The sequence below is a fragment of the Propithecus coquereli genome, unplaced genomic scaffold, assembly GCF_000956105.1.
Source record: "Propithecus coquereli isolate 6110/MARCELLA unplaced genomic scaffold, Pcoq_1.0 Scaffold85, whole genome shotgun sequence".
Classification (NCBI taxonomy): Eukaryota; Metazoa; Chordata; class Mammalia; order Primates; family Indriidae; genus Propithecus; species Propithecus coquereli.
This window is the reverse complement of record NW_012154729.1, coordinates 4,569,820-4,595,432: the sequence shown is the minus strand read 5'-3', so window position 1 is coordinate 4,595,432 and position 25,613 is coordinate 4,569,820. Positions and strand designations below refer to the sequence as shown.

Sequence of the window (25,613 nt, the reverse complement as noted above, 5' to 3'; positions counted from 1 at the left end):
TTGTCAGGCTGACGGGAAGTCACGTCGGCTCTACAAGGGTACACGGCCTCTCTTAGGCCGCCCCTTGAGGCACCGGAGCAAACTAGAAACCCGAGTCCGGCTCCGCGGCCTTTACAGCCGGCTGCTACAGTCCGGCGGAGCTGAGCTGCCGAAGGTTTCCCACAAGCCAGAGTGCCACGGGCAAGTAACAAACGCACGCCAGGCCTCTGGTTGCCAGGAAACACTGCCCAGCCATCTCCCCCAATCAGCACGCATCTCTTTGTGTCCAATCACAGAAGCCAGGAGAGCAGTGGTGGGAGGTGAAAGGTTATACTGCTGTTTGGCGGCCATTTCTTTTAAGCTCAGCGGTTCGGGACCTGCGGTAGCTACTGCAGTCACGAGGGACAGGCTGCAGCTTGGACGGTGGCAAGTAGCCTGCAGCATTCGCCCGTAGTTACGATGGTAAGGAGAAATAGAATGGCCGGGGAGTGGAGAGGGAGAGAGAGAAAGAGGGAGAGAGAGCGACCAGCCTCGCCGGGCCTGGTGGTTGCTTCGCGCGTTTCCCATTGATCCGCGTGTGGCGCCGCACACCCGGTCGCCAGCCCCTTTCTTCCTGCTCTGCGAGTTGTCAGGCGCGCGCTCTTTCCAATGCACTTCCCTCCCCAGGAGTGTCCCTGCCTTCTTCTCTCTTTTCGTTTGCATCCTGGCCGAGGTATTCTTGCTGGTCGAGGTAAAGCTGAAGGAAGTTTTCACTTCTCACTTACTACATTCTAAAATCCGCTTTCATTCCATAAAAGCACTGATGATGCGACCATGCCTCAGATAACTCCGTCGGGTGTGGGAGGTGTCCCTAAGATCACCTTGTTGCATCACTCTTTCCTCCTTTTACATAGGTAGCCACTCTTGCCTGGAAAAGCCTTTTTCCCCTCTGGAAGTAAGCTCAAATGATAGCAAATACGCAATTGCAAATGATGATAAGTGCTAAGAAGAAAGCAGACAAGGATGCTGTGGGAGCGCGCGTTTGTATATTAGAGGCTTGGTCGGAGATGTCCTCCCTAGGCTAAGTGACGTGAAATATGGCTCCTTAAAGAGCAGGAGGAAGAGTGTACCGAACACTGGGAAGAGGAGCATAAGGCCTTCGGCCGGAAAGAAAGCTTGACCAGTTGGACGAATTGACAGAAAGCTACAGCCACTTGCAAGAATAGTGGTTATGAGATAGGGTCGGAGGAGCAGGCATCAGGCAGGACCTCTTAGGCCCTAATGGGAGGTTTGGATTCTACTCCAAGTGCAACTGGAAGCCATTGAAGCGTTTTAAGCAGAGATAAAGACATGATTTACTGAAAAAAATGATGGTTGTTGCATGGATGATAATATAAGTTGGAGAGAGTGAAAACTGGAGACCCATTAGGTTATTGCAGTAGTTCCCATGTCCTTTAAGATTACTCTGAAGATGCTTATCTTAGAGAGGTTTAGTAGCCAAGTTTCTTGGTTCTTTTTTTTCTTTGGGATGACAGGTGAGCAGATGGAGAAGGGGGTGTCTGAATTTACTGGAGGTACTACTGGTTTGCTGAATAAACAAACATTAAGTGATTGTTTTAAGTAAGAGGCAGTGCTGGTGACACAAAGTCAGGTAAGACCTACTCCTAGCTGACAGAATTAAAGTGAAAGACTGTCATATGAGACCTGCCCCCTGCTTCCTTTTGTAGCTTCACATTTGGGACTCTGACTGACAATACTGAATTGTTTATATGTCCCTAAGGTCACCTTATGGCATCACTCTTCCCTCCTTTTACATAGGGAGCCAGTGTTGCCTGGAACAGCCTTTTTTCCCTCTGGAAGTAAGCTCTTATTCTTTAAAACTGAGGTATTGTTTCAGGCAACCTTTCCTTTTTTTTCTCCTGGATTGGTTTGGTACATTTATGCGTAGCATATCTCTTATTACATTACAGTATACAATTCTCTATTTGTATGTGCCCCCCCCCCCCACCTCCAGCTTCTTGACAGGGACTCTCTCATTGCATTTTGTTTGTTTGTTTGTTTTTGGTTCCTTTACCTTTGTTTCTTTAGAACTTGGAACAGTGTGTGATACAGGTATTCAGTGTTTCTTAAATGAATAATGAATATTTTGTTTTAATGGGTTAGAGGTGAAACTGGATATTTAAATTTCCCTATCTTTAGTAAACAAAAGTGAAAATTATGTCGTAAAGTGATGGGGAGTCAAGAGTTTGCTTCATTTGGACACTGTAAAATATTGATTGGTGATTTAGTAGAGGAAAGTGGGTGGTAGAAGCCAGGCTAAGGAAAAATAATGCATTGGATCCTTTTTTTTGTTCTTTGTGCAGAGTTTACCCCTCAATCCCAAACCTTTCCTCAATGGATTAACAGGAAAGCCAGTGATGGTGAAACTCAAGTGGGGAATGGAGTACAAGGGCTACCTGGTATCTGTAGATGGCTATATGAACATGCAGGTAAGCTAAAGAGTTATAAAGGGCATAACATTGTATTTATTTTGCTTCACTTTATCCCTCAAAGGTTTAGAGTGACTAATACATATAATTAAATTAACAAACATAAAGCAAAGTTCAAAAATAAAGTCAAGATCAGGGAGGATGTTACAACTGTGATATGCTAGGTATAAGACATGGGCCTAAACCAAAATTCGACAAGATTTTACTCCTAGTGGTTAAAGTAAGACCTCAGATACTTGATTCATAAAACCAGAGGGAAACACTAATTTTCTGGAGAAAACAAAACTTCCTAGCATTTAGCTCTGAAAGAAATCTTTCAAGTGAAATTCTTAAGTCTTTTAGTGAATGCTAAAGGCACAACACCAAAGTAATTCAATAAATGCATTCCTTCAGTGGGAAGACAGATCAGCCAAAGGAAATGAATTGACTACATGTCAAACTACTTTTTCTAAATTAATCAGCCAGGTTTTTTGTTGTTATTTTTTTGGGGTAAAATATACGTTAAAAATTTGCAACTTTAACCATTTTCAAATGTATAATTCATGGCATTAAGTACATTCACATTGTTGTGCAGCTATCACTGGTATCCATTTCCAGAACTTTTTCATCATCTAAGAGTTTTATCCTTTTGTGTCTGGTTTGTTTTGCTTAGCATAGCGTATTGAGGGTTCATCTGTGTGGTAGCATATGTCAGAATTTCATTCCTTTTTATGACTAATATTCCATTGTGTGGATATAGCGTATTTGAATCTATTTACCTCTTGATGGACACTGGGTTGCTTCCACCTTTTGGCCATTGTAAATAATGCTACTGTGAATATGTTTGAGTCCCTGCTTTCAAGCTTGTTTGGATATATATCCAGAAGTGGAATTACTGGATCATATGGTAATTTTGTGTTTAATTTTATCTTCTTTGGAGAAATGCTTATTCATGTCTTTTGCCCATTTTTAAAATGGAATTGTTTGGTTTTTGATTGTTCAGTGGTAGTAGTTTCCAGCCAGGTTTTTAAAGGTTACCTTGTCAGGTGCCCAATCCAACCATGAATCCAGGGACTTCATACTTGTATGCAGAGTACTAACAGGAGTACTTGGGTAAGGAGAGAGCTAAGATTTTCCTTAAGTATTTACCACCGGAACAGATGACGCTAAGGTCCGCAAAATTCTTACAGAACAGGGTTTTGGTCTAGAAAATTCTCCAAACAGGAATCATTTACCAAGACCTTGAAAAAAATCTGAAAAGTGTACCCATTGTGATGAAAATGCTCTGAGTTAGTGATGATAGTTGCACAACTTTGGAATATACTAAAAACCACTGACTCGTACGTTTTAAAAGAGTGAATTTTATGCTATGGAAATTACATCTCCATTAAAAAAGGATAAAAAATAACCACTTAATATTTGGTTTTAGAATTAATATAGCTTGCTGGTGAGCCTGCTAGAGTTACAAAACAAAATATTAAATATCTCTGAGTAACCAACCTCTTTGAGTAAATAAGCACATTGATAGCAGCTTATGAGTTTGTTCACTCATCAGATACTTATTGAGTATCTTATTATGTACCTGGCACTGTGAATGTAGCAATGAACAAAACAAAGTCCCTGCCCTCAAGAGTTTATGTTTTAGTGGTGGGAAATGGTAATATAATTTGATATTAGGTATGATAGAAGCTATGAAGAAAAAGAAAGCAGAAAAAGGGAATAGAGTGACAGTGTGTACACTACTAGATAGGATAGCCTTTCTGAGGAAGTGAATTTAAGCAGAGATCAGAATTAGTGAGCAACTCAAGTTCTGTGGAAAGAGCATCCTGGTTTTAGGGAATAGCAAGTACAAAGGCCCTGTGGCAGAAGCATGGTTGGTGTGTTAAAGGCCACAGCAGAGTGAATGAAGGGAAGTTAGGTTGGAATGGTAGCCATGGAGAGCCTTTTAAGTGATGGTGAGGACTCTGGATTTAATACATGATAGAAAGCCTTTGGAACATTATTGTATGATGTAGAAACCAGTTAAGTGTTGGTGAACATGCCAAAAATAATTACTTTTTAAAAATTAGTTGCCCTTAATACATTATTTCTCTCTCTCTCTCTTTTTTCTTTTTTTGAGAAAGGATCTCATTCTGTTGCCCAATGTGAGGTGCAGTGATATGATCATAGTTCACTATAACCTCCATAACTCCTGGGCTCAAGCATTCCTGCCTCAGCCTCTGGAGTAGCTGGGACTACAGGTGTGTGCCACCACACCCGGCTAATTTTTCTATTTTATGTAGAGAGAGGGTCTTGCTATGGTGCCCAGGCTGGTCCCGAACTGCTGGCTCAAAAGATCCTTTTGCCTCAGCCTACCAAAGTGCTGCGATTACAGGCATGAGCCACTGCACCCGGCCTAATAATTATTTCTGATAGCTGTTATATGCAAACTAATTGTCTGAACAACCACATATATTTTGTACAGAAACCATATTCTCTGCATAATAGAGGTTACTTTTCTATTCTACAGGAGAAGGAATAACATTCTGTAGTCGTATTCATTAACATGTTTTAAATACCTTATGTCACATCCTCTTTAAACCCTATTTTTCTTTCCCTTTTCCACTTGCCTAGTTATGACAGAAACCTCCCTCTCTCCCTTCTCTTCTTCATTCCTTTATTCCTTTTGTGAGTCCCAGATGGCAATGACTGTGATTTTTAAAAATCACATGTAAAGTTATTACCTATATGTAGAAGCAAACAAACATTTGATGTAAGGTTAGAAATAATAGAGCTAGAAATAATAGAGATTAGAAAGGTTAAAAATAATAGAGTTCCCTGAAATAACTACAAAGGTCCCAATTAACTGTTTAACCTTGTCTTAAGAACTTGTTTTTTCCTGTTTACTAGTACATACATTTTTTTAAAAATTCATATTCAATGTTTTGCTTTGGTTGACTAATATAAAAGTATTTTGTATTTTAGCCATAGCTTTTGTACACCCATTTGGATACCTCCATATGATATATCATGTTGTTATTCTGAGAAAAGTTAATGTCTGGTTCTTTAGAACTGAGTTTTCAGAAAACTTTTTAATCACAACTTATTTGTAAATTGGAGACTGCCTTCCTCCACACACTGTCCTGATATCTGATAGAAAGAAATATTACATAACCTGGGAGATTTAGAAACTTAGGTTGAAACAAGCTTTATTATATATTAGTTCGACATCCTTGAATGTTAATTTTACTGAATGTTTATATGAAACTACAAAGTACTACAATAGTAACAGAAAACTAATTATTATTTATAGATAAATTTGACTTATTGGTGTAGAAAGGTCTCAGTTAATAAGTTCTCTCACCAGTGTTAGTTATGTTGTACTATTTTCCTTCTGTGTGATATTATACTAATATATTTCTTTTTATTGAAAGCTTGCAAATACAGAAGAATACATAGATGGGGCATTGTCTGGACATCTGGGTGAAGTTTTAATAAGGTAACAAACAGCAGTAGTATATGTAAGGAATTACAGCATTAGAAATAACTGTTTAAATAAATTAGTACAATTTTGGAATTACTTTTTAAAAAAATTACTAGTAATTTAACACAATACTTTATAACTAGATTTTAGAAGTCTTTGGAATTATTAAACTTGTCAAAGGTAAGGTTTAAATATTTTGGAGCTGTTCATCCTTAAGATTTTTCTGGTGTTGATATTACATTTTCTAGCTCTTAGCTGTAACCTTTTTCAGTGGCTTTAATTGCAGGAGCTTAGTTTTAAATTTTAGTTGGGACTGGCTGCTGTTAAGGATTTCTGTTATACCGATTTTCAATATTAGCTTCAAACCTCCAAATTCTAGTAATTATTTCTTTTGGAAAGTCATAAAGATGTCATTTCACATGGTGAAAAGTAAGTGCCATGTGCAACTCTTTAAAAACAGAAAGAATGGTATGTTGTAAATTCAGCATTCAGTACTTTCATTATGGAAAAAAATCTAGTAATAGTAATTCAGATCACACATAGTTTCTGGTTGGAACAACAAAATGGACTATTTTTCTATTTACAGGTGTAATAATGTCCTTTATATCAGAGGTGTTGAAGAAGAGGAAGAAGACGGGGAAATGAGAGAATAGCATCTTTTCTGGGTTTTTTTTTATATATATATTTCTAGACAATAAAGATTTGTTTGTTTTTCAACTTGACTTGTGAACTTTTCATATTCAGATATTATGTTGAAAGCTCAAATGTTGAAGCAACTGAGATTATTCGCAGAATTATTTATTAAAAGCCACCCAACTGCACTTGTTGGCTTTCTTTTGTAAGCCCAATACTGTTTTTTTTCTGTAAGGGATAATTATATGCTTTAGAAACTTTTATGAAGGTGGATTTCAGACCTTTTCTTGTAATTATATATTAACTGAGACCTTTTAAAAGCATCTTTTTCTTTTAAAGTTATTTTTGAGCCACTCTTTACATGTGTAAAGTTAAACATTTTCTTAGTATTAATATATACTGTATTATTCTATGTAGTCAATAAGTTACATGTTAATTCTATATTGATATAAGCTAAATGTACATATTATAGCTAAAATTGATACATCATCTGTAAATTAAAATGACTGTGAAGATAGGGTACAACTGAAATTGTGGACTAACATTTAGGCTGAAGGCATACATATAGTTTGTTCAAAATTTTCTGAAGAGAACTTAATGTGAAATAAAAACCAGTCTCCAAGTTATGTTCTAGACCATAATCTAGTGGTTTTCACTTAAGTTTGAAACCCCTTGGATATTTTAGAGTTGTACATTGTTAAAATGTATATTCCATAGTGATAACCAAATGCTATGAACTTCCCTATAGAAGGGTTGAAAAAATATATCATTTAAATTTTCATGTTGTCAGAAAATGGCCATTGTTACACTTCAGTGGTCATTTATCATATAGTTTTATCAAGAAACTATCTTTGGATTTGTATCCCCAACTGGGACAACTCAAAGTGTAGATATAAATGTTTAGCTATATAGAATAATACTTTAGGATATAAATACTGAAAGGCTTCAACAATAGAAAATAATCCTGTAGCCCTTAGAATAAGGGCCTGTCTTCCTCAAATTGATTAGGCCAGTATATGGGGCAGAATGTTGCCATTACTGAAAGCCAAAATCAACAAAATATACCTAAAACATTCTGGCAATGAAATGTCTTACTGCTGCTTTTCAAGTAAAAAAATATTCTTCCTCTTGTGTTTTTGTTCTTGTATCACTGATTAAAAGTAGTCTGTGTTTGTCACCAGATGGAGGTTTTGAACGATAGATAAGTCGTCTTCCCAACTGAAACAAAAGAAAAACAAAATACTTAATATTCTTCAGCATAGCCATTTTCTGTTGAAGTATGTAGAATACCAATATTAACTTGATTTTTACAAGGAATAATATGGTTTAAAATACTGAGTAGTCACAGTTAAAAGAGATTGATAACCTAATGGGTGTCTAACATGCTAGGCAAATTTGTGCACCCATAGTATGCAGAAGAAAGCAGTTAGGTTTTATGGCGAAGTGGGGAGATTTAGGTAAAGTCATCAAATAGCATGTAGTTCAAATGTGGTCAGCCTAGAAAGGCACCATGTTGGAAGCCAGCATTTATTTCATTTCTCAGTAAGTACCATAGCCAGTTGCATTGAGAAATCTTGTTGAACGAAAACATCAGAAAACTGTACTGTCTTCTTAACACTAGTATTAACTGTTGGCTCTTGGAGGGGTTCCCACCAGGAGAGAGTTAGGGAAATCCCTAGTTCACACCTATTCATTCTTTCTGGGGCATATATACTCAAACATACCACTACTCATTTTTTTTCCCCTTTTTGTTTTGGGATTTCCTACCCTCCTACCCCCCCATTTTTGTTTGCTTTTATAGCTGAATTTTTGTAAAAATTAAATGTATAGATGAGGAAACTACATACTCTGTTAGACATGAGATTTGATAGGACATCTCCACTCTTGTTGAAAGGGACAATATTCACGTTTTAGGCAGGACAATTCTCATGTGAGACTGTGCCTTGCATTGCAGAATTCTTAACATTCCTGGCCTAAGAGAACCTAGAGAACCTAAATAACAATAGCACTCTTCCCCATCATGTAACAACAAGAGTGTCCTTGGGGAACTGGAATACCTGAATTCCTTTTTTAATGTCAAATTTTTTTTGAGACAGTCTTGCTCTGTCAGCCTAGCTCACAGCAACCTCAAACTCCTGGACTCAAGGGATGCTTCTGCCTCAGCCTCCTGAGTAGCTGGGACTATAGGCGTGTGCCACCACACCCAACTAATTTTTCTATTTTAGTAGAGATGGGGTCTCACTCTTGCTCAGGCTGGTCTCGACCTCCTGAGCTCAAGCAATCCTCCCACTTAAGCCTCCCAGAGTGCTAGGATTACAGGCGTGAGCCACCTCGCCCCTAACTGCAAAATTTTTAACCGTCAAAGATCTTTGGTAACCTTTTTAATACTGTCTGAAAATTACCAATGATGAAGTGTCCTGAGTAAACATCAGAGGTCTTTGTATATTGTTGATTTATCAGATAGCCAATTTTTTTTTCCAGTTTTAGTTTTCATGCTCATTTTTAGTCTGTTAATAAGCATTTATTCAGTATCCACTGATATGCCAGGCATTGGGGATACAAAGATCATAAAACTCAGGGCCTACAAGAAAGATGAATATACTAAAAAATAATTTCAGTTTGGTGGGTTGATGAATAGTTAATCCTCCCTTGGGAGGAGAGGATAGGTGAGGAAAGTCTTCACAGGCAGAACTGAATTGGACTAGATAAATACAGATTCCTTTTAAGATAAAGTACTTATTTAAATAAAATAATCACTTTTGACATGGTACATAATAACTGTTACACTTCAGAAGTTTTTTCAAGTTCTTCAAGAGGCTGGTTGTAAGGCACACAGTAAGCACTTGCTATGTGTCAGCTATTACTATGGTAAGAATCAATGTCCACGTTAGCTTTGCAGGTAACCATGAGATTGTCTTCCTGGAGTATATTTCAGACCCTACCCCAGAAGGGGGAGAGTGGCATATAGAAACTAAAGGCCCTCCTTCCTCCTGTGTGGAAGGAATGGCCACATGCACTCAGTGACTGCCTAGTCCCAAACTTCTGATTGGACAGGTAATCTTTGCAATATAGAGAACCTTGGCTTCTGGTCCTGATTCTGCCGCTAAATCAGAAGTGACTCTGGGCAAATCATTTTAACATCAACTATCAATCTCATTACTTTTACAATGTGGGAATTAGAAGGCCTCTCCAGGTTTCTGCAATTCTCTGGGTTCACTATCTCTAAACCATTGAGTGAAAGAAGCAAGCTTCATAGCTACTATTGGTAAAGAAAAAGAATAAATATACAAATACGTAGAATATTTCCAGGAGGATGGAGATGAAACTGTTAACAGTGGTTGCCTCCAGGGAGGGGAACTGAAGAAGACAGACTTCACTGAGTATTTTGTGTCTTTTTAACTTCGAACCATATGCTTGTATAGCCTATCCAAAAAAACTTTTTAAAAATTCTCTAGTTTTATGAACCTACGGCTAAAGAAAAAGAGGAGAGGGAAGAGGCTTCTTTTACTGAAAAATGGGTCTAATTGAGAACTTTAGGCCCAGTAATTTGAATTATTCTGAAAGTAACAGGGAACCAGAGAGAGACCAATTGAAGCTGTGAGTGCGAAAGATTATTTTACTGAAGTTTATCCTGGATAAGTTAGACAAATAAGGTATTTTGTTTTGCACCACAGAGACGCCCACATACCAATGTGTCTGGATCTGTTGATACTAATAGCAAAACACAAACCTTTTTCTTTGGTTCTGCTACTGCCCTTTCCAGAGCAGCTTTTAGCCTTTCCTCCTGGTGTTTTTGTTTTTCTTTCATTTTCTCATCACGCAACCTGTCGCAAGAGGGAAGAAACATTTTTATAAGTCATAGAAAGTATAAAAGATCTATATCATTACTGTTTGATAACGAACTACCTAAATATAAGACCTTTACAGTTAAGTGAAAATGACACTTCATCCGTAACAATGGCTTTTGAATAGTCAGGTAAATCTCAACAGCAAAGTTTTGAAATGGGAAGAAATTTAATTTCACCATTTTGGAAGAAATAAAATTTACCCAGATCTTGGTCTAAAATGAAACCAGCACTCTCATCACTACAATTATATTTCAGCACTTTATAGTTAGTTTGTACAACAGATATTCAAATTAACTTTCAACTATTTTTCCCCTTTTTTAGACCTTTTAATTAAAGTGTGGCATATATACAGAAAAGTACACAAATCACAAATGTATAGCTCAGTGAATTTCCACAAGTGTACTTTCCAGTTAATCTTTTTGAACAATGTCTTCAATAGCAAGAAATGCTATTTGTCTTATTTTCTCTTTCTTTTATAAGGGAAAAATTAAATGAGATAACCTATGCAGTCTATCTAGTAGAAGATGGTGAGGAATAGGTACTCAATAAGTGATAGCTATTTTATGGGCCTATTTAATTATATCCTAAGTCTCAGGTTATATACTAGGGGATGGAAATATTTACTGAGCATTTTTTATGCAAAATTAGATGCTATGTTAGGTGCCTCCAAGCCATGGAGAAAATCAACTAAAATTCTCTTTTTAATAAGAATGGATATAATTGGAATTACATTTGTGTATCACTGCTGAAAATAAGTTGCAATTACACTTTGATGAGAATATGTTTGCTACTGTAAAAAATGCAAGTGTTAGTCTAATCAGTCATACCGAGGTCATCTTATGGAAGCAGTAATCTCCTTTAGAATCTTTTTTAGAGAAAGAGTCTTGCTCTGTCACCCAAGCTAGGGAGCAGTGGCACAATCATATCTCATATCAGCGTCGAACTCCTGAGCTCAAGAGATCCTCCTGCCTCAGCCTCCTGAGTAGCTGGGACTTCAGGCATGTACTACTGTGCCTGGCTTTTTAAAAATTATTTTTATTTTTTTAAATACAGACTGGGTCTTGTGAGGTTGCTCAGGCTGGTCTCCCAACTCCTGGGCTCAAGCAATCTATCTTGGCCTCCCAAAGTGCTGGGATTACAGGCGTGAGCTGCTGCTTCTGGCCTAGAATTTTTTTATTAAGTTTGCTTTATGTTCAATATCCCATCAGGATCACCTAAATATATATTCTGGACTTCATTTTTACATGGGGGAAACAATATTCCCCATGCTCTAGTAATGTAGTAAGCAATAACAAAATATCTAATACTAATGGCTAATATTTGCTTACTATGTACCAGGCATGCTTTGGTGCTTTTACATGGATTAATTTAATCCAAACAACAACCCTGTAGGTACCATAATTACTACCATTTTACAGATAAGGAAACAGACTAGAGAGGTTATGCTGCCTGCCTAAGGTCACAAAGTCATAAATAGTTGGACCTGTATTGAACCCACTCAGGCACAGTTTCGTGCCCACGCTGGTAGCCATAGTACTAGTCTGCCTCCCGAGACGTTGTTTGCTATTACAGAAACATTATCCCACTTGTAAACATTTCCTACATGCCACATTATGCTAAGGGTCATGTTACATTTATAATCATTGTCTCAAACTAGTACAGTTGGCCCTCTGTACCCACAGTTGCACATGTGGGGATTCAAAAAAGTGCAGGCTGAAAATATTTGGGGGAAAAAAACAACAAAAAATAATACAAATTTTAAAAAAACAGAACAGTAGCTACTTAACTAGCATCTACATGGTATTAAGTGTAAGCTAGAGATGATTTAAAGTATACAGGGAAGGTTATATGCAAGCGTTGTGCTATTTTATATAAAAGACTTGAGTATCTGAAGATTTTGGTATCCTCAGGGGTCCTGGAACCAATCCTCTGCAGAGGGACAACTGTATGTACATAATCCTTATTTAACTTGGTGTGGAAATTTGTAAATCAGTGCGTTGTGAAAGGCCTCAGCTTATGGCAGTGACACCCTGAACTTGTGCCTGATCTAGTCTGAAAGGCCCCAAGCTATGCAAGGATATGGCAGGTGGGGGGAGTTCCAGGATGATAATCTTTGTGAGGTTATTCTGAGGAATAAATAAATTAATTTGTAAATGCTGTGTAAGTGTTGGCAGTCATGCACTGAGGAAACCCTTGTTGTGTGGCTCATTCAAACAATTCCTTCACAGAGTAAGTCTCCCTGTGGTTTTCCAATGTAGGGCTTCTAATTCTATGCCTTGGGTCATTCACCATAAGTATAATTCTCTTTCCACATGATAGCTCTTCAAAAATTTGTATATAATTAGTGCGTTCACCCTGAAGATTTGCTTTTCCAGCCTAAAAGGACGTTCTTGCCCATCCCAAACTAGGTCACTTGCCCCTGGTGAACTCTCTGTTCACCCAGTTCCTTCCTTCACAGTGCTCATCGCCATTGGTAATGACATTTATTCAATAAGAATATTTGATGAATGTGTCTCCCACCCTAAACAATAGCTCTGGGAAGACGGCAGGTCTGGGTTTGGTTCCTCCCCACCGCATCCCTATATGGCAGTCCTGGCCATATAAGAGAGACTTGCTAAAAATGTGCGGAATCCACACAAAAATGGCTGCTCATGAAGTAATTCACTATATTTATATCACAAGACATTGTACTTTTGCCGCCGTTCTTTCTGTTTCATCCTCTCAATTGCCTCCACACTTTCTTTGGGAATGGTTTCAATGAGGTCACTCAGTTCCACCAGGCGAGACTCTACTTTTACCAGCTTTTGAACTGTGTTGAGGCTGCTAACCTCAGCATCTCCAATGCAGACTTTGTACACTTGATTAATTTTTCTACTGAGTGAATCTATCAGTTTTTCCTGAGTATAAGAAGAAAAGAGCAGAAAACACATCGCATCACTATTTGGTTGCTCATTCAGTAAGTGTAAAACTCCATTTTACTATATTACAATGAAAAGTCCTTTATATCCTACTAAATGTTTCCTTTTTTAATAGAAAAACTTCAATATGACATAGACCAGTGAGAAAATGCAGCAGTGATATTTAATCTATTTCGTATAGTCAGATCATTACTATAATAACACTCTGTATTATTTTCTTAAAATATATTTAGGTCTAGGTATAAAAAGTAATTATAATAAGATGGAATATCTTTTTGCTTGAATGTTTTTGTATATTTGATTCTCTTAAGCATTCAAGTAGAGGCAACATAAACATTTTAAATCCTCTTTTGCCATTCTGATGCATTTCCTTTTGGCACAATATGTGAGCCTCCCTTTTTTTGCATTTATTACTCTATTGCTAAACTGTAATCATCCTATATGATAGTTATTTGCATACGTGTTTTATCTCTCCTTCTAGGCTGTAAGCACCTGGAGGATATGCCTCTGCTTACACTTGTATCTAAAACAGTGCCTTGCACATAACTATGCACGTAATAAATGTTTGCTGAATAAATGACTGAATGCATTCTCAGAAAAAAAAATTCCAAGCAAACAGATTCCCAGGCTGGCCTATGTAAGCCTTTTTAGGACTCTCCATTGGGAAGCCACTGCAGTATTCCAGTCTAAACAGAAGCTTAGGTCAAACCTTGCTGATCCCTGTACCTCCACACTGCGCTGTTTTAACTGTCGGCGGATATTCCTGAGTTGGTGGATAACATGTCTTGGGACCACAAGAAAATTGTCATCCTCTTTCTCCACTGTTAACGGGGCATTCGCAGCTAAGAGGAGCTCAACAAACTGCTGGGCAATGTAAATCGCCCTCCAGGCAACATTCTGCCCGAATTGCCATTTCTGCTCAAGAAGATGGGAGTTACCATAAAGCCAAGGACAAATGACACACTCAAGACAGACGTGGCTCCTGGAGCCATGGGAAGCCCCTTCTGGAACCACAGACTCCTTGCAGAATCATCAAAATTACAAGCCAAGATCTGATACCAAGAGTGTACTTCCAACAGCGTTTCTCGCACCTCCTACTTTAACAAGCTATCTGATTGCCCTATTTAGCATAAAGCTCCTTTTTTCTCTCTGATGTAACACTTATAATAGTTCCTATTTATATTAAAAACACACTCTTTTTAGAAAACTTAGGGAAATACAAAATAACAGAAAAAAAACCAAAAGTCCTATTTGCCATAAATCCCCTTTTGTCCCTCTGTAAAACAGCACTTGGTGTGTTAACTGTTTATATGACAACACATCTTTTTTAGAAACATTTCTTTTTAGAGGAAACCATAGAAGGAAAAAAAGTAAAATTAACCATTAGGGGCTGAAATATTGTACATTCCATATGGAAAAACAATACTGCTGAAACATAAGTCACTAATAAAGCAGAAAAAAATACTTTAAAAATGTACTGGAAACTGGTTTTGAGGAAAAAAACTTTAATATGAGAAGGGTTTCTGGTTGATAGATTTCTTGAACACTTAGAAAGAGCTTTAGAGATGGATGGGCAGTGGCTTTTTAGGATGTCTTCTCTTTTTTCTTTTTTTTTTCTTTTTTAAAGTTCCCTCATCAAACGAGAAAAAGACGAGAAGAGTCGTTTTCTTAAGATAGCAAGTTAAGAATAGGAGAGAGGAGAGGAGAATGAGATTAAAGAAGATGACTCACGAATGAAAGACAGACTGAAGCCCGGGCCTGACAGAGCAAAAGGGCGCAGAGAAAGCGAGCACAAGGCACAGCCCACTGATGAGAGAGAAGGGACGTTGCAGCCCGATCCCCGGAACTGCCGCCAGATGGCAGGCCCAGCCCAGGACAGCTCCGAGGAAGCGCTGCCACCGGAGGCTGCGAGGGCTCCGAGGGGCTCTGGAGTCTTCAGGAGGCACAGGTGGGGCAGGATTATGGAAGACCCATGAGAAATCAGACGCCTTTCAACAGTGAATGGGAAGCGATATGACCAGAGCAACCTTTTAGGAGGACTCACTGTATCAAAACTGGAGAGGGGATGGGGGGAAATATCTAGATGTCTCTGAAAGTCCTTTCCAACTCAAGGATTCTGCAATTCTAATGCATGTCCCATTCTGCTGTGTGCTGACTGTGCACAGCTCTCCCGGTTGAACCTGATCAGCTTCCTGTGCAAAAGAACAATAAAACCAGAGATAAACACATTCTGCGAACTGAACAATGGAATAGCTTATGTTCCATTTCATGTTCAACGAACACGAACCAACAACCATTACACAAAGCAACATGGATGAATCTCACAAGCATAATGTTGAGAGAAAGAAACCAGACACATTACGTGATTCCATTTCTATAAAGTTCAAAACCAGGAAAGCTACTTGGTGGTGAGAGAAGTCAGGATAATGGTAAAGAGGGACGGTAAAGGCTGGAACGGGTATGAGGGAGGTTTGTGGCAGGGTGGGGTCGGGGGGACCGATAGTGGTCTATTCCCTGATCTGGGGGGTGGTACAAAGGTGTGTTTGCTTTGAGCAAATTCCTTGAGAGGTACACTTATGATTTGTGCACTTTTCAACAGTACATTATACTGGAATTTAAAATTTTTAAAGTAAAATATTGGATCAAAGAAAAATAGTTTAGGGGATTAAATACAGTTGGGAGTGTGAAAGTTTTTAAGAGAATAAAATATGCATTTCACAGTTACAGCTCCAAAGTAACTGTGATAATTTATTAATCAAAATTAGATATGTCAATTATACTTCAACAAAGCTGAAAAAGACAAAATTTAAAAAATTGGGCACAACTATGTTTACTCATAAAGGATTATGTTTTCTGCATTTTGAGATCTGAACAAACATGGGAGGAGAAGCAGACAAATTCTAAGTATACTTTTCCCTCCCCGTTGTCCTGCTCTACCTCCCTGCTCACACCCCACGTTTCTTATTTCTAGGAGACACTAGGAATCATCAGCCCCATTTCCCCAGAGTGTACAACACATGAATGCCACATTTACACTTGTGACCAAAATTTTATGGATAGTCTTTAAAAAAGTAATTTTCAGATCAATTCTACCTTCTCTGTTTAGGAATCTGGTTGCCTCATTGTATCAAAAATGCCACTTTTTAATATGATGCCCTAAACTTGGATGAAAGGGGCTTGGTTGGGGTGGGGCAGATGGGGAAGAGCGATCACGGATATTTATCTGACATTTTGCATGTCAGTCACCTTCAGAATTATTTGAAACAGAGTCGAAGGATGGAAATGACCCAAGTGTCCCTCAACAGAAGAACAGATGAATGGATAAACAAAATATGGTATAGTCATACAATGGGATATTATTCAGCCTTAAAAAGGAATACAATTCTGATACATGCTACAACATGGACGAACCTTGAAAACACTATGCTGAGTGAAATAAGCCAGACACCAAAGGATGAATACTGTACAATTCCACTGTACCTTATATGAGGGACCTAGAATAGTCAAATTCATAGAGACAGAAAGTGGAGTGGTGGTTGTCAGGGGCTGGGGGAGGGAGGAATGGGGAGTTATTGTTCACTGGGGAGAGTTTCAGTTTTGCAAGACGAAAAAGAGTTCTGGAGACGGTTGCAAAACAATGTGAATGTACTGAACGCTACTGAATTGTACATTTAAAAATGGTTAAGAGTCTAAATATTATATTGAAAAATTGAGAAAGTTCTGGAAATAGTGGTGATAGTTATACAACATTGCAAATGTACTTAATGCCTTTGAATTGCACACTTAAAATGGTTATATGGTAAATTTTATGTATATTTTATTACAGTAAAAAAAAGGGGGGGAGTTTAAAAAGAATCACTGAATTGAAAGGTGGCTGTCATCACGCTTCTTGCTCTAGCAGTGCACAACCCCATCCCCTGCTAACTTAGGGTGCTACAGCATCCTAGGAAATGGGGTGTGTGTGTGTGTGTGTGTGTGTGTGTGTGTGTGTAGAAGCCATAAACGGCGTGTGCTTTTTGTAACCCTGCCCACCTGTGGGTAGGGGAGGACAGTCATCTTTTTCTCATACAGTTCCTCCAAATCTACCTCCGTTTGGAAATCAAGTTCATCAATGCGATATTAGCCCCACAGATTAGCTTTGAATTTTTATTTATTTCATTTGAGGTTTTTACAAAGAAACCCATGTTAGATGGAGCCTGTTGTGGGTCTGAAAACTAACCTAATCATTCATTCAACAAACATTTATTGAGCACCAACTTGATGGAGACATTAAACTGAGCTAAGAATGGTGAGGCAATCCCTGCCCTGGAGGGGTTGGCATCCAGCCGGGACAGGTGAGCTCCTCAATAAGTAATGTGCCAGCACATGCCACTGGTGCTTTGATAATGAGTCTTACCTACGCAGGCCCAAAGAAGCTGAAATCTATTACAGGCCTAGTGTTGGGCAAATTTCCCATTCAGTGTTGATTCACTGTTAATTGTGTTGATTCACTGCTTCCTCTGTTAATTACTTGCTTCCTGAATTACCACCAAAATGATCCCAGGCAGTGAACTGCTTCATATGTATACACTCCGACTAAAAGAAATGTATTCACAGGGGAAACCTCAATATCATGGTGTGTAATACTCAGAGCAACGCTGTAAGAGAACCCCACTGCCAATGTGAATGCTTTCTGTCTGTGTCCACCGACTGTTACCTGCCGGCAAGATAATGCCAAGCTGGTTCTTCACTTCCATCATCAAACTGGGACTTGTGGTTTGCTTTAACTCCTCTATTCAAATGTTTAGTACACAAGGAATGCAAATTACTGTTATCATGAGGCAACAGAAAATTCCTGTAGGCAAAAAAAGATTACCTGGGCATCTGAATTAAATTCTCCAAAACTAAATAGCCGGGACCTTAATTCCAATTCTGCTGCTTTTTCCTCTTCTCTCTCACAGTTAGCCTTAAGCATTTCCTTGTGCTCCAAAAGAAACTCTATGTTGCTATTTCTATTGCAAAAGAAGAAAGAGACCCTCATCTGAAATTTGTGGTTTAGAGAAATAACCATCAATCGGGAGCTCCAATCATATGTCAACATCCTGTATCTATTTGAAGACACTGCCAGAAGACCCACAACTTTTCAAGTTAAAATGAGAAAAATAAATGTACAAAATGCTGCTTTTAACTTCCATCAGAAGGCATTTTTCTTCCTCTCCCCTATTTTTGTGGCTTCCCCTGCATCCCCCAGAGAGGAGCAGAGTTGAGGTGTCAGGAACCCACGTCGTGCTGTGATCCAGGAACATCAGTATTCTCGAGCCTGATCCTCAGGGTGTCTGGAGAGCCAAAGGGAAATACAGACTCCTGACTCGCCCGCTTAGAGATTCTGATAAGGATCCTCTACAGATAGAGTCTGACGTAGATCTTCTCTTTCTGCCCTTTTGTACCCACCCTGTCCCAGAAAATCATACTGGGGCCGGAGGGACGCCATACACTGTCAGAACAAAATTAATTTGTTCTGAAGTTAAATGTACTTTGATCGATTGTTTAAAAAGATTGCCATCTTCTGGCCCAGAAAACTGATCTGAAAAAGGTTTTACACATTTTTATAGTGAGTAGATAGATATAAAGATCCATTCTCTGGGATTCAAAACTTTTTCAGTTGTAATAATATAAAATTTTAGAATAGGAAGGAATTTTGTGAGTCATCAAATCCAGCCTCTTTCCCCACACGGAAATCCCTTCTGTAATAGCCCCGATATATTGACATGTACATTCTAATATGATATAATATTTAATTGCAAAAATTATGAGATTATTATTTTGCTGAGAGTCACAGCCAGGGAAAATGCATATTATTAGCATTATCATCCAAAGCATGATTTGATTAAGGAAATGACAGCTAGCCAAGTGACAGGGTGAAAACGACACTGGACTAAAATTAAGGCAGTAGGTACCATTTGAATTCTTTTTAGTTTTTTAAACTATCTTTTATTATTACTATCTGGGAAAATATTTTGACCAAGTGAAAGAAAGTAAGGACAAAATTAAACTAAAGCCCATCTATTCTGTGTAAATGTAGCTTCTACCTTTTACACCCTGCAATGCAAACTCTTATTAATAAAACCCCCAGCCTGAATCCAGAGAGACCATGAGAAAGAGCCACACGTGAATAAGCTGGACCCAGACCCCGGTTAGAAATTGCTTAATGGAACAAATCATCTTGTTTTAACGACTTACATTTTATCCTGTATAACTTTTTCTCTTTTGTTTACATCGTCAAGATTTTCATCTACATCTTGGGAATATTGGACCAAAGTAAGATTCTGCTCTTCCAGCTCTGTGAGGACTTGAAGCAACTCTTCTGGTTCTTTGAAATACAGCACTGGGTCCTAATCAGTCAGTAATGAAGAACATAACTCACTTAAAAATCTCCTACCTGTGTGCATGTGAGTTATCTAGAAAACACAGCGGAGTAAAGGAATTCTGTTCCGATTACGAGGGAGACGTGGCTAGAGAATTGTAGACGCCTCGCCTCTGTCCGGATGAGAGCCGGCTCTCCGGAAGAGGACATTTTGGGTGCTGGGGGCAGATGAGAGGCGTTGGAGAGGGGAAGGGGAAGGGAAGATGGAAGAAGAGGACGAGGAAAAGAGAAAGAAGAGGGAATAGAGAAGACGAGGAGGTGAGGGCAGGAGGAAGTGAAAGGGAAAGGCAGAGAGAAGGAAGAGAAAAAGAGAATACAGAAGGCTCAGTGAAGGTCATTATCTCCTCACATCTTAATTATTTTATATTTTCCAAATGTTTAAGATGAAGTATGTATTACTTTAAGCAATTTTTTTAAAAAATGACTTGGGTATTTGCATACACAAATAATGATGTTCATCATTATTTGCAATAGCCAAGACATGGAAGCAACCTAAATGGACAGGTGAATGGCTAGAGAAAATGTGGTCTATACAGACAATGGAATATTATTCAGCCTTAAAAAGTAAGTCCTGTTGTATGCTACAACATAGACAAACCTTGGGGCCCTCATGCTAGGTGAAAGAGGCCAGTGACAAAAAGACAAAGACTGCATGTTTCCACTTATATGAGGTGTCTAAAGCAAACTCCTAGAAGCAGACAGTAGAATAGTGGGTCTGGGTACGGTGGCTCAAGCCTGTAATCCCAGCAATTTGGGAGGCCAAGGCAGGAGGATTGCTTGAGGCCACGAGTTGGAGACCAGCCTAGGCAAATAGATCCCTATATCTATAAAAAATTTAAAAATTAACTGGTTATGATGGTGCACGCCTGTAGTCCCAGCTACTTGGGAGGCTGAGGCAGGAGGATCTCTTGAGCCCAGGATTTTGAGGTTGCAGTGAGCTGTGATCACACCACTGCACTCCAGCCTGGGGGTGGGGGGTTGGGGGGAACACAGAGTGAGACCCTATCTACAAAAAAAAAAAAGAAAGAAAGTAGAATAGTGGTTGCCAGGAGCTATGCATGGGGTGGGGGGGCGGGAGGTGGTGTTTAATGGGTATGGAGTTTCACTTTTGCAAGATACGAAAGTTCTAGCTATCTATCACACAACAATATGCAAATAGTTAACACTACCATATTGCCCACTCAAAATGGTTAAGATGGTAAATTTTATGTCATGTGGGGTTTTTTAATCACAATTTTTTTTTTTTTTTTTGAGATAGAGTCTCACTCTGTCTCCCGGGCTAGAGTGCTGTGGCATCGACCTAGTTCACAGCAACCTCAAACTCCTGGGCTTAAGCAATCCTCTTGTGTCAGCCTCCTGAGTAGCTGGGACTACAGCCACGTGCCACCACACCCAGCTAATTTTTTCTATTTTTAGTAGAGACGAAGTCTCACTCTTACTTAGGCTGGTCTCGAACTCCTGAGCTCAAGTGATCCTCCCGCCTCGGCCTCCCAGAGTGCTAGGATTACAGGCGTGAGCCACCTTGCCCGGTCACCACCATTTTTAAAAAAGGTGACTTGGGTAAGGTTGTGTAATATACAATAATGGATGATGTTTTTTGTTCCTTTTGAGTTTCGGTGGTTGTATTTAGGGTGAGGTTAGCTCAAAGTCAATCTTGCAGCAATACAGGGCTGCTTTGTTGGAGGCCTATTTATCTTACAGTTCAGTACCCAGCACATCTCAAGCTCCAATGAAAGATAAGCCATGAGAAAGTGGCTGTTTTTGCAGAAAGACTGTAGATTGCATCTATCTCCTAAATTATTACCTTCTAGTAGACATTTATTTTTCATAAAACGTCTGATGGCAAAGACGGACTATATATCCAATTGGAGAACAGTATCGAAATCCTATTTCCTTCTGGAAAATTTGTGGAATATTTGGAATAGAAAATTTTAATTTAATAAGAAGAAATGAGCATCTGTACTTTTCACCAAACACAATATTTAAATCAAGAAATATAATCTGGTTACCACATCAAAGTCCATATCATCTGAAAATAATTCCAAACTGTCTTCTGAACTGACACTTTCAGCCTGGCTGTAAAAGAAAAAAGAAAAAGAAAATGATTTCTGAGCCATTTTCTGTCAACAGATTTGCTTTCATTTCTAAATTGTCTTTGGAACCTAACTGTAACACTGCTCTTTTCAATGGCCTGTCTCGCCTTTTAGGGAACTGCTGATTGCAGAAATCAACGGATCCCTGAGTGTGCAAAAAACATCAGATTCAGTCCCCGCAGAGCTGGCACACACGAAAGATGAGGCCACATGCCAGGGCCCTACCCTATGATACCAATTATTTGAGGTGCATCTATGAAGTAAGGTCACTTTATTTTTTAAGAAACACAGCGGCCGCATTGCCACATCCAGGGGTTAAGGTGAGGTGGAACAGGGAAATGGGTGTGGCTATAAAAGGGGACACGAAGAATCCTGTGTGATGTTTTGTACCAATGTCAATGTCCTGGTTGTGGTTTGTATGACAGTTTTGCAAGATGTTACCGTTGGGAGAAACTGGGTGGGGTACATAAGATCTCCTTGTATTATTTCTTACAACTGCACATGAATCTACAATGATCTCAAGATAAACATTTAATTAAAACAAAAGTGACTGCTAAATGCCACAGAAATGGAACAACCCTCAGGCCCCTAGAATTCAGAGAAAAATGTGTCTGTTTCCCTCAGCGATTGTCATGAGAATTCTGATCGTGTTGTGATTGTAGTGCCAGCCCAGTTCCTGTCCTCCGAGCCGGTGTACCTGTCCCAGGCATCAACACATTTTCTTAAAATTCCCTTGGAGTAGCCAGGGTTGACAACTAGCGACTTCTGAAATAATGAGTATAAAGGAATCCGCAATCCAGTAAGGGGAGAAACAAAAAATAAATTAAAATAAAATACTTTATGGTCCTATTGCAGCAATTTCGAATGACACAGTGAAATTGCCAACACCTAGGCTAGCAGAATAGTTTAATAAACCAAAGGGCAGAGGATGCTGGGAGGCAAAGACCCAAGATGCAAGGGGCAGGTAGTTTCTGCAAACAGTGGTTGCAGGTACTTATCAAAGAATGCAGAGAGACCCGGGAGATCTCAGGAGTACACAGGAATGTCACCCCTCGCTCCAGTATCTGTTACCGCAGGTGTGGACACCTGATATATGTGTTGATGACAGGCTAAAGGAGTTATTTGCTAAAAACCATCCACAGTTTCCAAGAGAGTTAATCAAGTATGTACTGTACTTTGATACAGTTGATTTCGTTTTCTCTGGGATGAGAATGGACTTCCTCCTGAGTGGCTTTCCTGTTCAAAATATCCAGGTGAAATCCATGCCGTTGGTGATGGTGGAGTGGAAAGAAATAATATGTAATTGGAAATGAGTCCTTGTCGCTTGCTATAAGTTATTCATTTTTCTGCACAGACATACCCATTATTTTTTTCAAAATATTTTATTATTAGAATGATATTCACATAGAAAATGGAGGTCTTTTATCCCGTTGAAATTGGGTTTCAAGCATAAATGTAAAATCAAAGTCACAGTGGCTGGGGTGGGGGTGGGGTGTATTGTCAGAAGCAGGCTACAACTATTGAAGGTCACAAATTGGGGACATAAATTGTGAAATATACATCAGAGTTCTATTTTTGCCTAATCATATATATATTTCTAGCCACAGGTCGTTTCGAATCAAGGGAGAAAATAAAAGGGATGGGCACTTTAATGATTACGTCTTGGAGACAGACCAATCGTTGCCACACACAAGTCACCTGGCACTCATTCCCCTCGAACCTACATGCACTCGTGCCCACCACGTCAAGGTCTGGGCTTGACCTTGGTCTGAAACTGAGAAGTGGTCAAAACTGGTTTTGATTCACTCATCCACTGTCCCCCAAACCCTGTCCCCTGGGCATGTTTCTTCACACCAGTGCTTTTATGGCTTCCAACCCCTCTTCCTGCTATTCTGTCTTAAAACCGCAGCGGGCCTCACTCTCCCCACCCGCCACCTGGCAGGCTCCTACTCATCCTTCAAAACCCAGCTCAGGTGTGACTTTGTCTATAAAGACTCTTCCAAATGCCTCAGGCAGAGATCACATTTTTGGCTTTTGCCCCCAGAGCCCCCACTGTCTGTCGCTACCGTATCACTTGCTCGATGGTCGTGTGTAGTTCTGGGCTGCAGAACCATATCTGACTCGTCTTTGTCTACTCGAGCCCTTGAAGAGTGCCTGACACACCGTTTGCCTCCAATAAATAGACGGTGAGTGAAGGAAGGAAGGGAAAAACTGGGTGAGGAAGCAGATGGGTCCCGCTACCATCTTAAATTATCATCTTAGCTTTTAAATCTGGTTCCCTAACACATGCTATAAAAAAGTACTGTTAAGGGGTGTTATTTAAACGGAGTAACTTCTATATTCAAGATTTCAAAGAGAACATTGACACTCCCACGCACTGCAGATCCTCCTTCAGGCAAAGTGATATGTCTTAAATAATTTGGATCCAAATTGGCTTCACAAGCCAAAAGAATTCAAGTTTTCAATCAGCTGGCTGAACGTACAGGGCAGCGGGCCATAGCAGGGTCACTTCTGGGTGGGCAAATTGAGCTTTATCGGCTGGTCGGCAGCAGGATAAAGGGGAGAAGGGTCCCCAAGAGTCAGCCTGTCTTGGGGGTTGCAGACCCAAATGAATGCAGGGAATGAATACAGGTAAAGCAGGGAAGTGGCCCAGGAAGGACTCGGGCAACTGGCGAGGTCAGACCCCTCCCATGGGAACATTCCCAACTTGGCCCCAGACTTCAGATCTTGTGGTTTTCAAGAGAAGACAGAGATATAGGTTTTTTTCATCTGCTGAGATTTAAATGTTGGCCTCCAAGCCAACAATGTTAAAACACTGGAGCCACACAGAGCAGCTCAGTGGGCCACATCTCCAGTGTGCGGTTACGATGGAGAGTGGAGGGAGGGGGTTCGTGCCACCAAAAGAGGGTGGTGATGTTGAAGGAGTTCTTGGAGCTGATCGTGGGCATGTTAGAGTCACCTCAGTTTCTCTCCAAGAGTTACTTCTCTGAGTCACTGGCTAATGGCAGTCACCTGGTTGCAACCGGCCTGGTATCCTGGGCCCTGGGAATGGCCTGTTGATTGCAGAAGGCAGGACTGAGCCAGAGGAATGAGGGGCCCCTGTGGGGAAGGCCCACAGCACGTGTGCCAGGGGGTGGTTCATGGCCTCATCTCCTGATTCTCCACCTGTTCTGTCCACGTGTGCCCCTCTCAGAGTTTTGTGATAATGTCAGAGAGAGAACTAGAACTCCTGGCTCCCCAGGGTTAAGGGTGAGGTGAATGGACACCACCCTCTAATTCCCAGGTTGGCTTGTAAGTCCAAGTCCGCCATCTCCGCTTTGAGATGGACACATTCTGGGGTTTTATTTTTGTGAGGGAAGTCCCAAATCTCTGCTTTACCTCGGCTACTTTTCTGAGAAGAGTCTTCTGAAAAGACTGATGTCTGCCTGGGCTCCTCCAAGGTGTCTTCTTTTTGATTTGAATGTAAGGAGAATTCTAGAAATGGAAAATAAAGGGGCAGAGGGAGAGAGAGATAGGGAGGGGAAAAAAAACCCTACTTCTGAGAATAAGAGCTTCATCTTGGGGTGAAAGTCGAGTTATCGTCAAAGCTTCCAGGAACGGAAATACAAGGTGGAGACATTGTAAACCAGCAAACCTATCATGCGGATGCCAAGGGCTAGTCTGGGGGGAAGGCAGAATGGGTGATAACTGCCCTGCCTGCCGCAGCTCCTAAAATCCCAGGATTAGCTATTCACTCCTCTGAGCGCACAGCTTAACTCATGTGTGAGCATCTTCTGTTTACATGACAAATCTAGCAGGACTGAATCTTAAGCTGTTGCATGCGAATCTA

General features: G+C 39.8%; 2 protein-coding genes across 2 annotated transcripts in view; one reads left to right on the top strand and one right to left on the bottom strand.

Annotated features, from left to right (window-relative positions):
- The first annotated feature begins 294 nt into the window (after positions 1-294).
- SNRPF (small nuclear ribonucleoprotein polypeptide F) lies at positions 295-6,611 on the top strand. The gene is made up of 4 exons (XM_012664047.1): positions 295-441; positions 2,322-2,447; positions 5,840-5,904; positions 6,476-6,611. Exons 1-4 carry the CDS (start codon positions 439-441, stop codon positions 6,540-6,542), a joined length of 261 nt encoding a protein of 86 aa, XP_012519501.1. The 5' UTR covers positions 295-438; the 3' UTR covers positions 6,543-6,611.
- A 1,015-nt stretch (positions 6,612-7,626) lies between these two features.
- CCDC38 (coiled-coil domain containing 38) overlaps positions 7,627-25,613 on the bottom strand; it is a 41,670-nt gene continuing 23,683 nt past the window's right edge. The window contains exons 9-16 of the mRNA XM_012664050.1: positions 25,163-25,258; positions 22,960-23,020; positions 21,701-21,767; positions 19,508-19,659; positions 18,144-18,279; positions 13,062-13,267; positions 10,253-10,346; positions 7,627-7,740 (exon numbers count right to left, since the gene is read on the bottom strand). Coding sequence (XP_012519504.1) covers positions 7,627-7,740; positions 10,253-10,346; positions 13,062-13,267; positions 18,144-18,279; positions 19,508-19,659; positions 21,701-21,767; positions 22,960-23,020; positions 25,163-25,258 — 926 coding nt within the window. The remainder of the gene's footprint in view (positions 7,741-10,252; positions 10,347-13,061; positions 13,268-18,143; positions 18,280-19,507; positions 19,660-21,700; positions 21,768-22,959; positions 23,021-25,162; positions 25,259-25,613) is intronic.

What these genes read in the sequence shown, in the direction of transcription:
- SNRPF (XM_012664047.1), top strand. An exon ending in ATGGCTATATGAACATGCAG is followed by an intron (nt 2,448 to 5,839) that starts GTAAGCTAAAGA and finishes TTTTATTGAAAG; the next exon opens with CTTGCAAATACAGAAGAATA. An exon ending in CTGGGTGAAGTTTTAATAAG is followed by an intron (nt 5,905 to 6,475) that starts GTAACAAACAGC and finishes TTCTATTTACAG; the next exon opens with GTGTAATAATGTCCTTTATA.